Consider the following 16,902-nt stretch of genomic DNA (forward strand, 5'->3'; position numbering starts at 1 on the left):
TAGTAAGGGCCCCATGTTCTAGCTCTGCCCCGGGCCCCCGAAATCTCCGGACCGGCCCTGCATGCACTGGCAATGAAAAAGCTCCCCAAAAGTTTGTATGGGTTGTATCAAGGTCACGTCAAAAAAACCACCAATATACCTAAAGCAGTGGCATCAAAGGACTTGTAGAATTGGCATGCTTACTTTGGCACGCCTGGTTCATGCAATGCCATCAATATGCTCCAACGATTTTCTTTGTTCAATAGACTTTGTGATGGTGAAGCTTCGCCGTGCAACTACACCCTCAACGGGCACAACTACATGGGGTACTACCTTGTCGATAGTATCTATTCTGAATGGACGGCGTTTGTGAAGACCCTATCCGATCCTATGAAAACAAACAAAGGCACTTTGTAACAACACAAGAGACAACTAGGAAGGATGTGGAGAGGGCATCTGGAGTGCCCAAGCTCGTTGGGGTTGTTTGTGGAGCTACAATGATGTGCGAAGCAGAGACACTTTGGCAACTCATGACATGTTACATAATAATGCACAATATGATTGTGGAGGATGAGGGTGAAGGGATAGCCCGCACACATGATTTTGAGAATCCCGGTGTTCAGGTCCGCCTCCCGGAACAAGAGGCGAAGTATATTGCCAACTTTCTAAAGATGCATCGACAACAACAATATCAACAGATGCATATGCAACTTCTGAATGATTTTCTGAGTATGTGTGGATTCCACGCTAAAAATGAGCAAACTTTGCTTTTGATTTTACAATTATGCACTAGAGCCATTCTCATCTTTGCACTGTTTCGATTATGTATTCTTAAGTATTGTATTTTTATGCAACATCCATTGTTTGGCCGCGATGATCGACATGCAAGTGTTTGCATGTATTTGATGTTCCAAAATTAAGGAATTGTGGATGGGTCATTTGAAGACCGGACGGTCACTGTCCATGGACACGTACTTCACAGATGTGATCTAAATGCTTTTATATTTTTTTTACACTCTATCGCTGAAACTACTGAATGCGAACGTACGTTGGGTGCCTAGTAGCACGCGAAACGTCTGATTCGAAGGAATCCGATACCGCAGCTAGCGATCTCCCTACAAGCACCAAAACAGCACCATGGGGAGCCGGATCCCACGCACGATTGTTTTCCCACCCACACCCCACGCACGCACGCACGCAAGCTCCTTCGATCCGAGGACACCACCACCAGCACCGCAGAAGCACGCCTCGCCGTGGCGCGCGCGCGCGCATGGCGGCGCATTCCCAGGGACAGAAAAGAACAAGCCCCCCGCCTTCCAATTCCGCCCGCGTCGGCCGCGCCGAGGCGGCGGGGGAGGCACGTACCCCCCTCCCCTGTCTGCATGGCCGGTGCGTGCGTGCGTGCGCGCACCGGAGATCGCCCGAGGTTCTCTGTACTGTACTACGTCCTCCATGGCCGGGACCAGGGCATCGGTGCCTGCGCGCGCGCGCGGGCGACAGGCCGCGGATTAAGAAACGGGAAAGCGCACACAGCAGCAGTTTGATATTGGGCGCGTCAGACGGTGCCGGGTTTGAATATGCAGCAGCTCCCTTTGACCAGCATCGCTAGCTGTGTGCGGTGGAGCTGAGCTGAGCTGATCGGTGTGGCGTGGATGGATCTAATCTGCCTCCTTGGTATATAAAACCCCTGCACTGTCACCTAAACCTCTCCTTTCCCCTCTGCTCGTCCGGCTCAGAGGTGCCAGCAGGTAGCTCCTTGTTGCCAAGTAGAGGAGACCATGAGGCGCGCAGGGAGCCTTCTTCTCCTGCTGCTTCTGCTCTCCCTGTCTGCCTCCACCGCCGAAGCACACAACAAGGTCGGTAAACAATTTCGCAGTAACTTCTTGTTCACGCCTTCACGGTACACTCACACTGCGTGCAAGTGGCAGTGCCAGCAATGGCGGAGGAGTGCTGATATCTTGCTTCTCGATCGTGAAAATGCAGGAGAGCTCGGGCGACAACGCGGTGCCCTTGACCGGCCGGAGATGGCACCTGAGAGGACGGAGGGCAATGGCGGCCCGAGGGCATGGAGCAGCGGGGAGGGATGAGGCCGTGGGCGCCAGCAACACAGGTGCAAACCCTGCCCGTGCCCGCGGAGGGAAGAAAAGCGTAGAGGTTACCGTTGTCGGGTTAGGCGGTGAGAGCGCCGGGCCAAGGAGGAGTGGCGGCGGCAGGCGCGAGTTTGACGGCCAAGTGCCGCTCCATTCCGATTACCGCACTCCCAGGGTTCATCCGCCGAAGAATAACTGAGGCGCGGCAAAAGGCAAAGGCTTCTTCTTGCTTCTTGCCACTGATTGATGATTACTGCTAGTGGTACAGTAGTAGTAGCTCTGTTTTTAATCATGAAGTAAAATTATAGTGGTAGTGCAGTGCTCCGCGTCTGTTAAATAAGCTAGTGCTCTTTGCTTGTACTGTAGAGATTCTTGTCAAATCTACCACCCCATCACCCAAACTTGAGCCTGTAATTAGTGTGCTGCAAATGGGTCGCGTAGAGAAGGGCAATCAATTAGCTGTACTGATTTTATTTTGTCTGGCAGCAAACCACTGGACCCTGAATGATGGGCTGATACGTGCCATTTCTGTTGTTGCAGGAGCAAGTCAAGAAGCAGATCAGGCGTCTGCTGAATTTGTACATGATGAGGCAAGTTCAGCAGCCGCACGCTTTACATGATTCAGCATTACAGGCATTATTTGCACGTCACACTGGCCACATCACAGTCGACACACAACTTCAGTTCCTGCCATGTGCTGACGGCTGCGGTTTCATTTCCAGGGTAAACAGAGCAAGAGGCCAGCTGCTCGGCCCATGCTTCAGGGAGCAAGCGGCCATCGACATCGTCACCACGGCGGCGACGCGGCCGCCATGGCGTCCGACGTGCTGAGGATGGACTACTCCGTCTCCGTGGACGTCCACAGCCGGCGGCCCATCAACAACGACGCTCCGTTGGATGAGCTCATGGAGAAGAGGCCCTAGCTAGCTGCCGGTCCACACAAGCGAGAAGATGCGGCTCCTAACGACATAGATACAGATAGCGTTAGGCTAGCTAGCACATGGTTAGCTTGGCTAGGTAGGGAGGGACCCTCCGGGCCGCACGTGGAGCCCATTTCTGAACCTCGACCGATCAATGGAACTGATCGATCGAGGTGAGTTGGATGGGCAGTTTTGGTTGCGCCGTGCTTGGAGGGGTAGTGGCGCCTGTAATCCGTCTGTCAGCAGCTTCATCTCTGAAGCTGCAGAAAACAGAGCTCATGATTTTCAGCATGTGGCTGTGGCAAGCAGTATGTCCTCTCCTCGCCGTAAAGAAATGCTTTGCGGGTTCAGAGTTGAGACCAAGGTGGTCAGCCCATCGTAGCCGTTACACGTCTCAGAGCCCCGATCATCATAGTTGCTTCCATCTCAGGGCTCAGATCCTTCCAGACCCAATGAAAAGTGCCTGCCTGCCTTGCCTTGCCGTAGCAGCCAGCCTGCGTGCCCGCATCCGCGCTCTCGGCCGGCCAATGGCAGCCGTGGCGAACTGGACCACGCAAACTCCCCATGCCGCCGCCGCGCCGTGATAACGACAGGGCCGGCCAATAATAGAGGAGCTTGACGATCAGAGTTCACGGTCGCACGGCGCGGCGGCGAAGCATTGGGAGGCAGCCACATCAGGGCGGTGAGAGCGAGACGCCGAGACACCTGTTGCTGTTATCCTGCACCTGGACCGAGCGACGGACGTCGTCTTCTGCACGACTGCACCCACGACCGTCCTCGCTTGAAGTTTTCTGATCTACTAATACGTGATGGGCTTGGACTTCTTCGGTGCAGTTTTCATCTGTAGTTCACAGTCCAGATGCAGGAAAGGGACCTCCACTGAGGACGATGGTCTCACTCTGGCGTGTGATGCGGACCGGCCACCTAACCTGACGGCAAAAGAAGGGCTCGGAGAAGTCACTTCAGGTGTAGAAAACACCAGACTGACGACACTCCCCAGGGTCCAGTCCAAACCTCCCAGGTGCATACGTCGCGGGCAGAGGGCGGGGTCAATAGATCTGTGCTTCCGTTACCAGACATGTCGACATCTGGTCATCTGGACACTGGAGGGAAGTCGTCAGTCCGCACTGACGGTGGAACCAGCGGAGCCAACCCGCGAGTTTCTACGGCACATGGAGGGCCCTTTTGACACCACCCGAACCAAGCTCCAGATCATTCGCTTGTATCACATCAACATACTATCCCATGTTCTCTCAACAACTCACGCATCAAAAGCGCCAAAGCAGAGAAGTAGACACATAAACAGATGATAGATGATTAGATATATATACGTGCACATGCGTGGCAACATCCAGGTGCATATTCATAATACTATATTATTATTATGGTAAGCGTCTCGGAAATGGTACAGTGGCGAAGCCGAAACAGCGGCGGCGCCGACAACACTCAACACGACCACCACCGGGCACCACCAGCCGTGATGGCGCCCGGCGTTGCGAGGTAGTAGTAGGCGTACTTCGTATATATACAGACGAAAGAAAGAACAAACCATTCCATATGTCAAAAGCTAAAGCTATGCACAGACACGAAGACACACTCTGCGGGGAAGATCAAATGCCAACGGGGACGGTCTTTATTTTTATCGAACCACCTCTAATCTTCTCCTCTCCACGATCCATAGTCCAAACACACACCTACAGGCGCGTAGGGCTGCTTCCGTTCCGGCGGCCGCGAAGAAAACACCTGCACACCTGGGTTGCATCTACATTACCTTCAAAACTGGCAAGAAGTTCCCAGCCTCTGCAGTGGGCGCGGGCCGGCGCCAGCCGCGTGCTTCCGTGCTCGGAAAGCGCTCGGGAGGAGCTCCTGGAACTTGTCGAGGAACGCGGTCCACTCCTCGGAGCCCATGTCCGACAGCTTCACAAAACTGGCGCTGGGAGGGAGCATCTCGTTCGCGCTCCTGCTTCCAGACTGATACATACTACCTTCGCCACTATAGTTAGTTTTAGCAGCCACCTTGCTCTTCGTCTTCGGAATGCCTCCGCGGTAGGGTTTAGCTTTCCCATGGAAACCAAACCCCTTCAGCGACGCGGACAGCTTTGAGACAGGAGGGACCAGCTTAGGAAACATACCGTTCAAGGGGTCAGAGTCATCCTTCACCATCTCCTTGTCATCATCATCCTCCTCGTCACACTCGGCTAGCTTTGACAGTGGATTCCTGTGGCTTGCCTTCATGGGACCAAACCTGCTGAATGAGGGTGATTCAAATGCATCTGAATCATCCTCGCCGTCAAGAGAGAACTGGGTGAAGTCATCATCGTCGTCTTCAACTCCAACTTCTGGAAGAAATAGCTCTCTGTCCTCGACCCACTTCCTTGCCTCCATGCAAAGAAGCTCAAGCTCACTTGGCTCTTCTTCTTTCCCAGTAAACTGCCTGCTCATCATCTCTCCTATTTCGGACAAGCAGAGGCCAAATGCTGCACCTTCCTTGAGAAATATTGTTGACAGCACCAGCACCCGCAGACATGCCTTGCGGATCATGGGAAGCTCCATGCGCAGCATGTCAGCATCTTTTACAGGATCCAAATTTGCAATGTATTCAAGTTCCTCCTCAGAGAAAGGGATGGATGCTTGCGGCCAGTGAATCCATTCAAAGTAAGGGTCCTCTAGACATTCGGGCAGACAAAGACCATGGTCGATAGGAATGAGTTCGGTCTGCACTCCAAAGTTGTCAGACCCAGGACCAACTTTCCTGACCAGAAGATTGCCCGAATGCCTGTCCGTGTTGAAGATTCTGATGTCAAGAATGCCGATCCTGTGCACAGCAGATACAGGGAAGCTTGATGTCCCATGGTCGCTGGCATCAAAATCATGAGGGATGAACTGCTGCAATGATGCAATCTTGCTCACGGGCTGTGAATTGTTGTGGAACACCTTATGATTGCAGCCAACAGTGGCATTCACATTGAACACAGTGTGTGTGATCTTGACCAGCATGGTTGGAGGAACTTTTGCAAAGTTGCCATGGTCAAGGAGGTAAGCAGCAACCTCTCTGAACCCTGTCTCACCAACTCGTACAGACCTTTTGAGACCTGGCTGTCCAAGGGTCTTCCCTACAAAGCCTTTAGGATTATTTGGAGCAAATGGTTCCTCATCGGTTGGCTTTACAATTGCAACATGTTCACCCCAAATGTTATCAAAGTAGTAGGCACCACCCATCCCACTGTTAACAGCTACTGGGTCAACATCATTCCTTATGGCTTTGACAATATCCTTAGCAAGCTGTTTCATCTCAGGGGAAGGGCTTGAACATCCAAGGATAGCAATGGGTCCACTACGGTCTCGCTGTTGCACGCCGTTTCCAGTAGGAGAGAGACAAGGTGTTGAGCTGCTCCGGTGCATCTGATTCCTTGTGAGGAGCAACGGCGAGTCATTGCGGACATTGCTGAGATCATTGTTCAGAACAAGATCACCAAAGGTCAGTGAGCTCTCCTCTGTGGAAACATTCAAAGCTATCTGCAGCTTTTTTTTCACAGAGTGTGCATTTTCTCCCCTCTCCAGTTCAATGCCCAGGACAGAACCATTATCAGTTTGAACAAAAACTCTCTTCCAGCTCAATGGTCTCCCCTCAGTTTTGCTACTTGCAGGATATTCACTGCTGAAACTCCGATCCAGGACTGCAACAGCCATCTGTGTCTGAACAGGACAATCCAAGTCCCTGGACATGGAATGGCTGAGCTGCCTGTCTGCCTTTATCTGCTTCCACCTCTCCCGTAGCAAGAGGAAGAAGGAAGACTTCAAACTGATCACTGCAGAGCAATCAATAGTAGGCCATAGATGAAGATGTATGCACACCCTCTTGCATCAACTGAAAGCACTTTAACTCACGGTTCAGTGGTAGATACCCTGCATAAGAAAGAAAAAATGAACCATGAATAACGTAGGTTTTGCACAAGATAAGCTTTCTAGATATAAATTTTTAGACATGTAGAACCAGGAATTTTTTTGGAAGTATGGCGGACATATATCCTGGTGAGAAGGACGCAGAAGCAAAACAGAAGGACATGTTATTATACGGTAATGGCACGAGTTTCTGCAAATTTTCGAGTTAAACAGTCTAGCACACCAGGAAATAGACTCAAGTTGCTGCCACAAAACAAAGCCTCTTGGGATCTTCTTGTTTGCTCATTTCAGTATTTCTGTTTTCTTAGTAAGTCTTGTACCATAACAAGCAATAGCCGATAGCATGGCTTCATAAAATTCTTAATAGTACTAACATAATACACCCAGGGCAGTTGTTAAGCATATTAAAGTTAAAATACACTTGACAATTCTTCCACCCTTACATCTAGATTCCACATCTTCACTTAATCAATAACCATAAACCCCAGACAGGAATAAATATATTTCGGTCACATGGTGACAGTAGGCTTTAGATCTCAACTTCATTCATACAGTATCATCATTTGATACAAATATCTAGAATTTCAGACATAAGCATGCATACAACTCACAAATAGAAGGCTAGCTCCCACTCTTGGCAGGAATAGAACAATCAAAACTGCAAACAGCTTCTCATAACAACAAACAATCCTTATGATCATGATTCATGACTGTATATGATAAACTTTTTTTTAGTTCATATAAGAGAAGATATCGCCTTATCCTGAACTAATAAAAAAATCGTAAGGATCACTCAAATAGCAGAGAAACAGTAGTAGATCTGCAGGCAGTGGTTGAGAGCAAGTAGTCGTTCCTAAACTGATCTCAGTAGGTATAGTTCACTAGCCATAGGTAGATCTAAAATTTCAGAGTTTCATTACTGAACTCACAAATATCCATCACCAAAACATACACAGCAAAACAATCGGTCGTACCCAGATTAAAACAAGTTAGTCCGAATTATTCAGATCGCCTAGATGGTTTCACAATACTACTAGGGAAACGACAAAGCAGGAGCTCGGATAAAACCTCGCAGTAGCGCATCCCACACTCACTCCTAATGATTTGACACGATAAAATTCGTGAGTAAACAGCTTAAACATACGAACCCGCGCATGGATCCTGCGTGTTCCCGATCGATTAGACAAAAACCCCAAAATCCCACACATTTCGACTGAACAAAACCAACAAAAGTAACAGAGGACGCAGCACCACGCACGCATCGCAAGCATTCTCAAATCCCCCACAGCTCAGACCCTAAGAGACTGAAACCCTCGGACGACGTTTCGAGAAATCGCGCGCCAAACCGCACACGGGAGCAAAACAAGGCGAAATCTCTAGCCGATGCGCATTTCCGCAGGAGCGGCACGCACAGCTCCGGTTCGCCCGAGAGGCATCTCGAGCCCGCACTATCCCCGTCGGACTACAGCGTCCATCCCACCACTGTCCCAGCGCGAGGCGAGGTTGCAGGACTCACCGGCGGGACGGCGGATCTGGGCGCTCGAAGGCGGGGGACGGGACGGAGCGACGCCGCCGCCTCCTCCTCCTCGGGCGGCCGGACCAGTCGCCGGCGCAGATCCGACGGCGGGCGGCAGCGCCGTACGGCCTCCTCCTCCTCCTCCCCGCGGTGGCGCGATTCCTTTGTCCTTTTCCGGTATAATTATTTTTTCCTCCTCCTCCTCCGCCTTGCTCAGTGGGTGAGGGTGTGGCTTAACTCGAGGTAGACCAGAGGGACGGGTTAATCTAATACTCCCGTGGTTAAGCCGACCCCTTCGCGCCTCTCTTATAGCCGGCCGGTTTTGCGATTTGGCCCCTCCGGAATGGAGATATTTCCTGGGATGGCGCTCCTGGGGGGCTTGCCTCCTGGGATCACGACAAGAAATTTTGCCACTTGCACATTGTTGTACTACGTCGTCGCTTTGGATCGTTCAGGGGGTGACAGAGGCCTGTGATGTATCGTATTTATTATGAGTTTGTTGGGAGTTTGTATGCGCTGGCTCGTGTGATCGTCTGAACTACGACCCAATTTTGTGTATTGTGTCATAAAATTTTATGTGTGGGTTGTATTTTTTAAAATAATTTTATTCTTTCTGGCAATATTATTTGAACAGTATGATGCATCCGTCAACTATAAGATGTTTGGAATGACTTCATCAATCTTAAAATCTGATGGCCTAGTCTCTCAAAGATACTCATATGGATAAGGTGTGCATGTATGCATGTTAATAAGTGTGCGTTTGTGTATGTGAGCATATGTGTCTATGTGTTTTTGTAATTAAAAAATAGTGTGTTATAGAACGGTACAACCTACAAGTATTTTGTCAACATGTTAGAATTATACACACCAATTAATTAAGTGTATTATTTTGATGCTTCTTTGATTCCATTTCTGAGGTAAGCATGTTTATACTTTTGATAAGTTAAGTTTAATGGATAGTGCGGTTCTTTGGATTGAGTACCGCAGCATCATAAAAGTCTATATTATGTTTTACGACCCTCAATTTTATTGAGAATGACAGGCGAAACTACAAACGCCAACGTATTTATGTACCACATTCCTTCGAGATGGTCTGTGAATATGCATTTCCATCAAGTCATTGTCATGTTTATGTGTTGCTTCTAGCTTGGTCTCTTCCTAAAAATCAATTTATTAAACTTAATTTAAAATAAATTGAGTTGGTTCAGCCTTTTTCGGCGTGGGATTAACTATCTTTTTGAAAGTTTATAATTAAACTGTATTAACCAAACCATGTGCTGGTATCCATTCCCATCCATAGATACGTGCTAGTGCAACATGGCTGTCAACCGTCATAAAACTGGACTTCTTCCATGGGAATATGTTCACCCACCATACATACATGACGTGTGCTGTTTTTGTTAATTAATCACAACAAGTGCAGGGAACATTTTCCAATTACTGCCCCTGCTCCTCTCTTCTGGGCAAAGATTATACCCTGTATAATTATAAAACGCTTAAAACAAGAGCAAGCCGTGGTATTACCCAAAACTGGAGAAGTGGGCATCGCCAAGTGCGTGTCCGCAAAAAGAGGGTCGCATACGTCCTTTTTTGCAAAAAGAGCTCCCGATACTTTCCTCGGGTTCCCGGTCCGGCAAACAATATTTCACGGGCCGAGAGGGGCAAAACGGGAAGACGCGGAGGAAAGCGACAGGGGGGGATTGATTAGCGAGCCGTCACGTCGTGCGAGTCTGTTGCTTCGGGATCGGAAGAAGCCTCTAGAACGGCACGGCAGGTCCGGTCCGCGCACATGGCACCACCCCCGGCGCTCTGTTCTGACCGGGCCGGCCCGATGCCCGGGCACCACCTGGCGCGGCGCGACTGGAGGCGGTGAGCGCACCGCGGGCGTGGCCGTGGGGGTGGGGCCGGGGGCTGGGCCCCGCGTGGAAGCGGGCGTGGTTGGCGTGCTCCGCTCACCCGCGGTGCACGTTGGCTGCTGTAGGCTGTAGGGGGTGGGTTCGGACTTCGGACCGGTGTGATGAGCGGGTGGAGTCGCTCGCGTGCGTGGTGGCGCGCCCGCGCGAGTCGCGACGCTGCCGGCGCGGGGTGCGGCAGCGCGGCGGTGGCGCGGGATCGTGGCCCGTAGGGGTGGGAGGCAGGCGAATCTCTGGTGAGCCCCTCCCGGTACGTGGAGCAGCGCGGCATGCGACGGCAGCTTCCTCCTGTCTCACGACGATTATTTGTCTTCTGCTACTATCTCTCGAAAAAACGTTCTGGAGTTTGCAATTACTAGTAAGCGTGCACGTGTAATACACGTCTCAATCAAAGCACCACATGAAACTAATATGCATATTGAATTCTGAATCCATATTCTAGAAATTTAATAAAACACAATTACTATACTGTCTGATGATCCCTGACTGTCTAAAGGTCATATAGTAAAGAAATTTAATACAAAGCCCATCAATGCTTGAAGAGTCGCAAGCTTGAGTAGTCTGTCAGTTTTTAGGAACATTTTTGCCCCCTTTATGAGTTTCTCTCATCTCCTGGAGTGCAATATTCATTAACAAATAATGAAGGAAAATTAAGATTTTTTTTGTATGACATGGATGGCATGCAAGCGGCAAGCCACACTTTCTCTAAGTTAACCTTAGTTCTGGCCAGAGTAACCATGAATGAAACTTGTCCTATCAACATACGGTTTATTGCATAATAAAAGGAAAATATATTATATCTTTATTTTCTTGACCCATGCTTTTATTACTCTCTATTACTAAATCATGTAGTGTTTTAGGGTTAGCCTATTTGAGCATCCTCTACTTTTTCTTCTTTTCTTTCTTTGCCATTAGAGTATGGTGATTGTTGCATCCCAAGTATGGGAAGGGCCTAAATGATCATATCATGATGTGAATACTTAATATGCAAATATAAGACGCTATTAGATAGCAGGCAATGTTCACTTCTGTTAAAAAAATACCAGCATGATCACACATTTAATCGAGATGCATAAATTCCTATACAAAATTCTCATGTATGTTTCGAACTAACCTGCACTTTAAGGCCATATTTACCAGCATGTAAGAGATCAGCTCTAGAGAAATGGCACTTAAAATACATCGGAAACAGGATGTTGAAATGAACAACAATACCTGGCAAACTCTATACATAACATGCCTGCCGTATTTGGCTCCTGAACTTTAGCTCCTCCTCCGTCCATTTTAGAGTCCCCATTCCTAAAAACAAAACATTTCATACATGAAAATCTTATATGTCTCCAAGGGATAGTGGTAACCACAATGTTTAATTCAGGAGCTATTATCAATATAAAATATAAGATGAAAAGTGAGAAATTTATTGTATGTGCTAAAAGTGCTTCGTAAGTATAATTAATAAATGGTGCAGATCTCTAACATCATAATTGGGAACCTAGAATACTCGCCGATGAGTGTTTGTATGGCATCAAGGGACGAATGAGGTCGGGGGCTAAGGCGGGTGGTCGAGGGTTGAACATGATCTTGCCAGTCATTTGATTCTATGACTCTCGGGGCTGAGCATCCCCATGCTTTCTGCTTAACCATGTCCTTGTCTGCGCCATGCCGTGTACGCAGCTCAGCTCGAGGAACACAACCCTTAATTCCCTCTATCAATGGAATAGTGCACAATCTGTGTACGTATTCACGGAAAAAAAGTACTCTTTTCTTTTTTATCACCATCTAGATGTTCTAACCAAAATTAAACAAAACGTAGGAGCAAGCTAGCGCTCTTTATACAGTAGTGCACGCAAAATGCACATCTTGACCACTATAAATACACAAAATATAAATTGTAAGTATTAGGAGTGTAAAAAATACATACGCGTTTAGACTAAAAATAACCTCTCAAGAATTATGCCAGCCTATGTGTTATGCTTATAGATGAAATACTTACATGGCCAGCCACAAGACAATGCAAGAGATTGTCCATCACTTTCATAATAAAATGCTCGGTTGTACCGAGTGCAGATTTTTTTTTACCTCTATGACATATTAATGATCTATCATCGAAAGATTCAGGCAGGTCAATGAGGTCATGTATACCAGGTTGCCGCCAATAGACGATCGACCAGGCTTCTTGGTTCATCCTTTTCCTTCAAAAGCTCCACATAGTCACCTGTCGGAAGAACACTTCACTATACCAAGAAATGAGTTCACGTGTTTATAGTTAAACATCCCTTCATGATCATCTATTCGCTTATTAGATTTAAGAAAAATACTCAGATGAGTATTAGATCAATACTCTGCAACCGCAACTAAATTGGCATTGCCATCATCATTATCACAGACCTGCAGTCCTCATGCAATCACACACACCACCGTCATCACAAGGACATTAATGCCATCGTAACTGTGTATTTAAAAGAAAAACGATAATCAAAATAGGGCCTTGGTGTTTCTTTTTCATGCTCAGACATGAACATGGCCACAAAAAGGGGTTTGGCACGCCCTATTAACCCTTTAGAAACTCCCCTACCCATAAGTAAGACCATCTATGATTATGCAATCTTGCATATAGCCTAGATAAATGATGAAACCAATTGAAGATCCTCTGCATGCATATAAATTGTAGAAGAAAAGTTTTGGTAAAAAAATCACAAAAAACTACCTTTAGAATGTTGCAAATGTACTCGTGCCCAGTCACAGTATATATGCAATTATGCATGAGTCTACGATTCTACCACAAGGATCAAATAGACAACAATTTGAAGCATGGTGTTGTGTGACATCTCAGAAAGTGAATGAATGAATTTTTGATTGTTGCAGAAAATTGCATATATAGATTTTCAATGTAAAAACGAACTTTATGCCTATGTTATTTGTACATACAGAATGTCTTTCTTGGTTCCCAAAGAGGTTCAGTAACCATCCTAAGTAAGCAATCGAACATACCTTGAATCACTTTAGCAAAATATTGCAGACGGAAGTAAGTCCAGCACATGTCTTATCAACTGCAAAGGCAAAACTTGCAAAAAAAATGGCCACCCTCATATCTACTGTTTGATATCAACAATCTCCTGAAACAATGTCGTCAGACAAACCATTTTTGGTTAAGTTTGAAGGTACATGGCCAAAATGAAGAGTACTGGATATAAAAGGAAACAAATACATCATAGAAATGACATAGGAACACTATGCATGCTGAACAATTATATGCGTCTGACATATGGAGTTAGCAGTTTCCCTAAAACAACAACTTTCTGAATATTATTGTCTCGACATTATGCCCACAAAAGGAAAGAGAAACCTTATGTAAACAAAATATTACAGTGGACAAACAGAGTTTTTAGAAAAAAGGAACACTTCCCAGGAAACTTACAGTCCTTGAAGAAAGGATAACGTTCCTACAAATACACCATCCAATGCAGGTTCATACAGTTTTCATTGTGCACAAATGATGCAACATACAGATTCAACCCAATGCAACAAAATGTCCAGTGAGAAGTTCATTGAAACTTTGAAAGGCAATCATTTTTTATCAACAAGTTGGTACAACATGTTGTCATAATGCCTTCAATACTTCAATGTGCTTCCAATGTCAGGATACTTCAACACCTAAAATCAAGGTTGCTATAGTCTACTAAATGATTTTAAACCAAACTATAAAATTAGTGGTCCAGCCATAAATATTATTATTTTTTGCATCATGAAGAGTCGTATATGAAGTACCTTTGGAATTCTGCACAGAGAAACAACGTGTACTGTACAATCAAACTGGATTCTTCTTGGGATAAGCCAATGTTCAAGCTCCAAGGCTTACAGATATGTTTTAAAGCTGCAACATCTTTTGAATGGCACACATAAAAATCGATAATTCCATTGTGCACTCATCAAGTCTAGTAAGTTCTCTTTTTTTGCCATTAACTTCGTGAACTTGAGGCGTCCGATTTCTGCTTGTCGATGTGAGCTTGCCTCAATATGTATGCGACAACAAAACATTAGGTGAAAATCTGTCCATCTACAAATGTTCAGCACTTCCATTGGAAGCATTGTACAAAGCAAAAAAAGAAAAGAAACCCAATAAGCCAAACTCATGCACAAGATTCAACCTCTATTTCAGGTAGCTATGAATTGAATATTTGTATGCATCAGTGAGAGTTCCTTAAATATCAGATCAAGCAATATCTATTTCTAGGACAGGGATCAGGTGACATGCACCTTTGCATGTCACTGTGTGACTTGCGGCCCAAATTCATATTTAAACATTGCGAAAAAATCTGAAAAAATCATGCATGTTCACAACACAATTAAGATAATCCCTAAAAAATTCAGATCAAAATTCGAAACATACACCAAGAAGCAAAAAAGAGAAACTCATATGTGAATAGTATACAGAGAACCATTCGCAACTATTCATAACAGATTTCTCTTTTTTGCTTCTTGATGTATGTTTCAAATTTTGATCTGAATTTTTTAGGTATTATCTTAATATGTGCTATGAATATGCATGATTTTTTTCAGATTTTTTTACAATGTTTAAATATGAATTTGGGCCGCAAGTCACACGCTGACATGCAAAGGTGCATGTCACCTGATCCTTGTCCCTAATTCTATGTGCAGTTGCAAGACATTAATCCTGTAGTATTAAATACCTGGTCCAGAGGCATGTGGCGACCTGGATTGGGAGCGGCAAGATTTAGCAAAGAGCGAGCTGGATGGGGAGTCCCAGACTCCTAGTGGTGCTTGATGTAAGGTGAGACGGGCGGCGAGCCAAGTGGCCGGCCACAAGATTGGCAGCAGACCCGGACGGAGACCTCGTCGGGCTCAGCGGCGGCCCAAGCGTCTGAAGGAAATATGCCCTAGAGGCAATAATAAAGTTATTATTTATTTCCTTATATCATGATAAATGTTTATTGTTCATGCTAGAATTGTATTAACCGGAAACATAATACATGTGTGAATACATAGACAAACTAAGTGTCACTAGTATGCCTCTACTTGACTAGCTCGTTAATCAAAGATGGTTATGTTTCCTAACCATGAACAAGTAGTTGTTATTTGATTAACGGGATCACATCATTAAGTGAATGATCTGATTGACATGACCCATTCCACTAGCTTAGCACCCGATCGTTTAGTATGTTGCTATTGCTTTCTTCATGACTTATACATGTTCCTATGACTATGAGATTATGCAACCCCGTTTACCAGAGGAACACTTTGTGTGCTACCAAACGTCACAACGTAACTGGGTGATTATAAAGGAGCTCTACAGGTGTCTCCAAAGGTAGATGTTGGGTTGGCGTATTTCGAGATTAGGATTTGTCACTCCGATTGTCGGAGAGGTATCTCTGGGCCCTCTCGGTAATGCACATCACTTAAAGCCTTGCAAGCATTACAACTAATGAGTTAGTTGCAAGATGATGTATTACAGAACGAGTAAAGAGACTTGCCGGCAACGAGATTGAACTAGGTATTTGGAATACCGACGATCGAATCTCGGGCAAGTAACATACCGATGACAAAGGGAACAACGTACGTTGTTATGTGGTCTGACCGATAAAGATCTTCTTAGAATATGTAGGATCCAATATGAGCATCCAGGTTCCGCTATTGGTTATTGACCGGAGACATGTCTCGGTCATGTCTACATTGTTCTCGAACCCGTAGGGTCCGCACGCTTAAGGTTACGATGACAGCTATATTATGAGTTTATGCATTTTGATGTACCGAAGTTTGTTAGGAGTCTTGGATGTGATCACGGACATGACGAGGAGTCTCGAAATGGTCGAGACATAAAGATTGATATATTGGAAGCCTATGTTTGGATACCGGAAGTGTTCCGGGTGAAATCGGGATTTTACCGGAGTACCGGGAGGTTACCGGAACCCCCCGGGAGCTATATGGGCCATGATGGGCCTTAGTGGAAAAGAGAAGAGGCAGCCCTACATGGGCCGCGCGCCCCTCCCCTCCCTTGGTCCAAATAGGACAAGGAGAGGGGGCCGGCCCCTCTCTCTCTTCCCCCCCCCCCCTCCGCGAATCCTATTCCAACTAGGATTTGGGGGGGGGGGAATCCTACTCCCAGAGGGAGTAGGACTCTCCTGGCGCGCCCTCCTTGGCCGGCCAGCCTCCCCCCTTTAGTCCTTTATATACGGAGGCAGGGGCACCCCAGAGACACACAAGTTGATCCACGTGATCTATTCCTTAGCCGTGTGCGGCGCCCCCAGCCACCATAGTCCTCGACAATATTGTAGCGGTGCTTAGGCGAAGCCCTGCAGCAGTAGTACATCAAGATCGTCACCACGCCATCGTGCTGACGGAACTCTTCCCTGACACTTTGCTGGATTGGAGTCCGGGGATCGTCATCGAGCTGAACGTGTGCTAGAACTCGGAGGTGCCGTAGTTTCGGTGCTTGATCGGTCGGATCGTGGAGACGTACGACTACATCAACCAAACGCTTCCGTTGTCGATCTACTAGGTATGTAGATCATACTCCCCCCTCGTTGCTATGCATCACCATGATCTTGCGTGTGCGTAGGAAT

At 46.7% G+C, this 16,902-nt stretch overlaps 2 protein-coding genes across 3 annotated transcripts; one reads left to right on the top strand and one right to left on the bottom strand.

Moving 5' to 3' along the window:
- Window positions 1–1,690: 1,690 nt before the first annotated feature.
- On the top strand, window positions 1,691–3,280 carry LOC125509648. Its single transcript, XM_048674665.1, has 4 exons — window positions 1,691–1,835; window positions 1,963–2,089; window positions 2,610–2,659; window positions 2,792–3,280. Exons 1-4 carry the CDS (start codon window positions 1,758–1,760, stop codon window positions 2,990–2,992), a joined length of 456 nt encoding a protein of 151 aa, XP_048530622.1. The 5' UTR covers window positions 1,691–1,757; the 3' UTR covers window positions 2,993–3,280.
- Window positions 3,281–4,349: 1,069 nt separating this feature from the next.
- Window positions 4,350–8,698, bottom strand: LOC125509647 (phosphatidylinositol 4-kinase gamma 5-like). Of its 2 annotated transcripts, XM_048674664.1 has the most exons (3): window positions 8,409–8,698; window positions 5,122–6,895; window positions 4,350–5,046 (listed from the first exon to the last, which is right to left on the bottom strand). In XM_048674664.1, the coding sequence occupies exons 2-3, from the start codon at window positions 6,713–6,715 to the stop codon at window positions 4,763–4,765; spliced, it is 1,878 nt and encodes a 625-aa protein (XP_048530621.1). In that variant the 5' UTR covers window positions 6,716–6,895; window positions 8,409–8,698; the 3' UTR covers window positions 4,350–4,762. The 2 variants fall into 2 exon arrangements, with proteins under 2 accessions (XP_048530621.1, XP_048530620.1); XM_048674663.1 differs by having other exon boundaries at window positions 4,350–6,895.
- Between the last annotated feature and the right edge of the window lie 8,204 nt (window positions 8,699–16,902).

The sequence above is a fragment of the Triticum urartu genome, chromosome 5 (genome assembly GCF_003073215.2).
Source record: "Triticum urartu cultivar G1812 chromosome 5, Tu2.1, whole genome shotgun sequence".
NCBI lineage: Eukaryota > Viridiplantae > Streptophyta > Magnoliopsida > Poales > Poaceae > Triticum > Triticum urartu.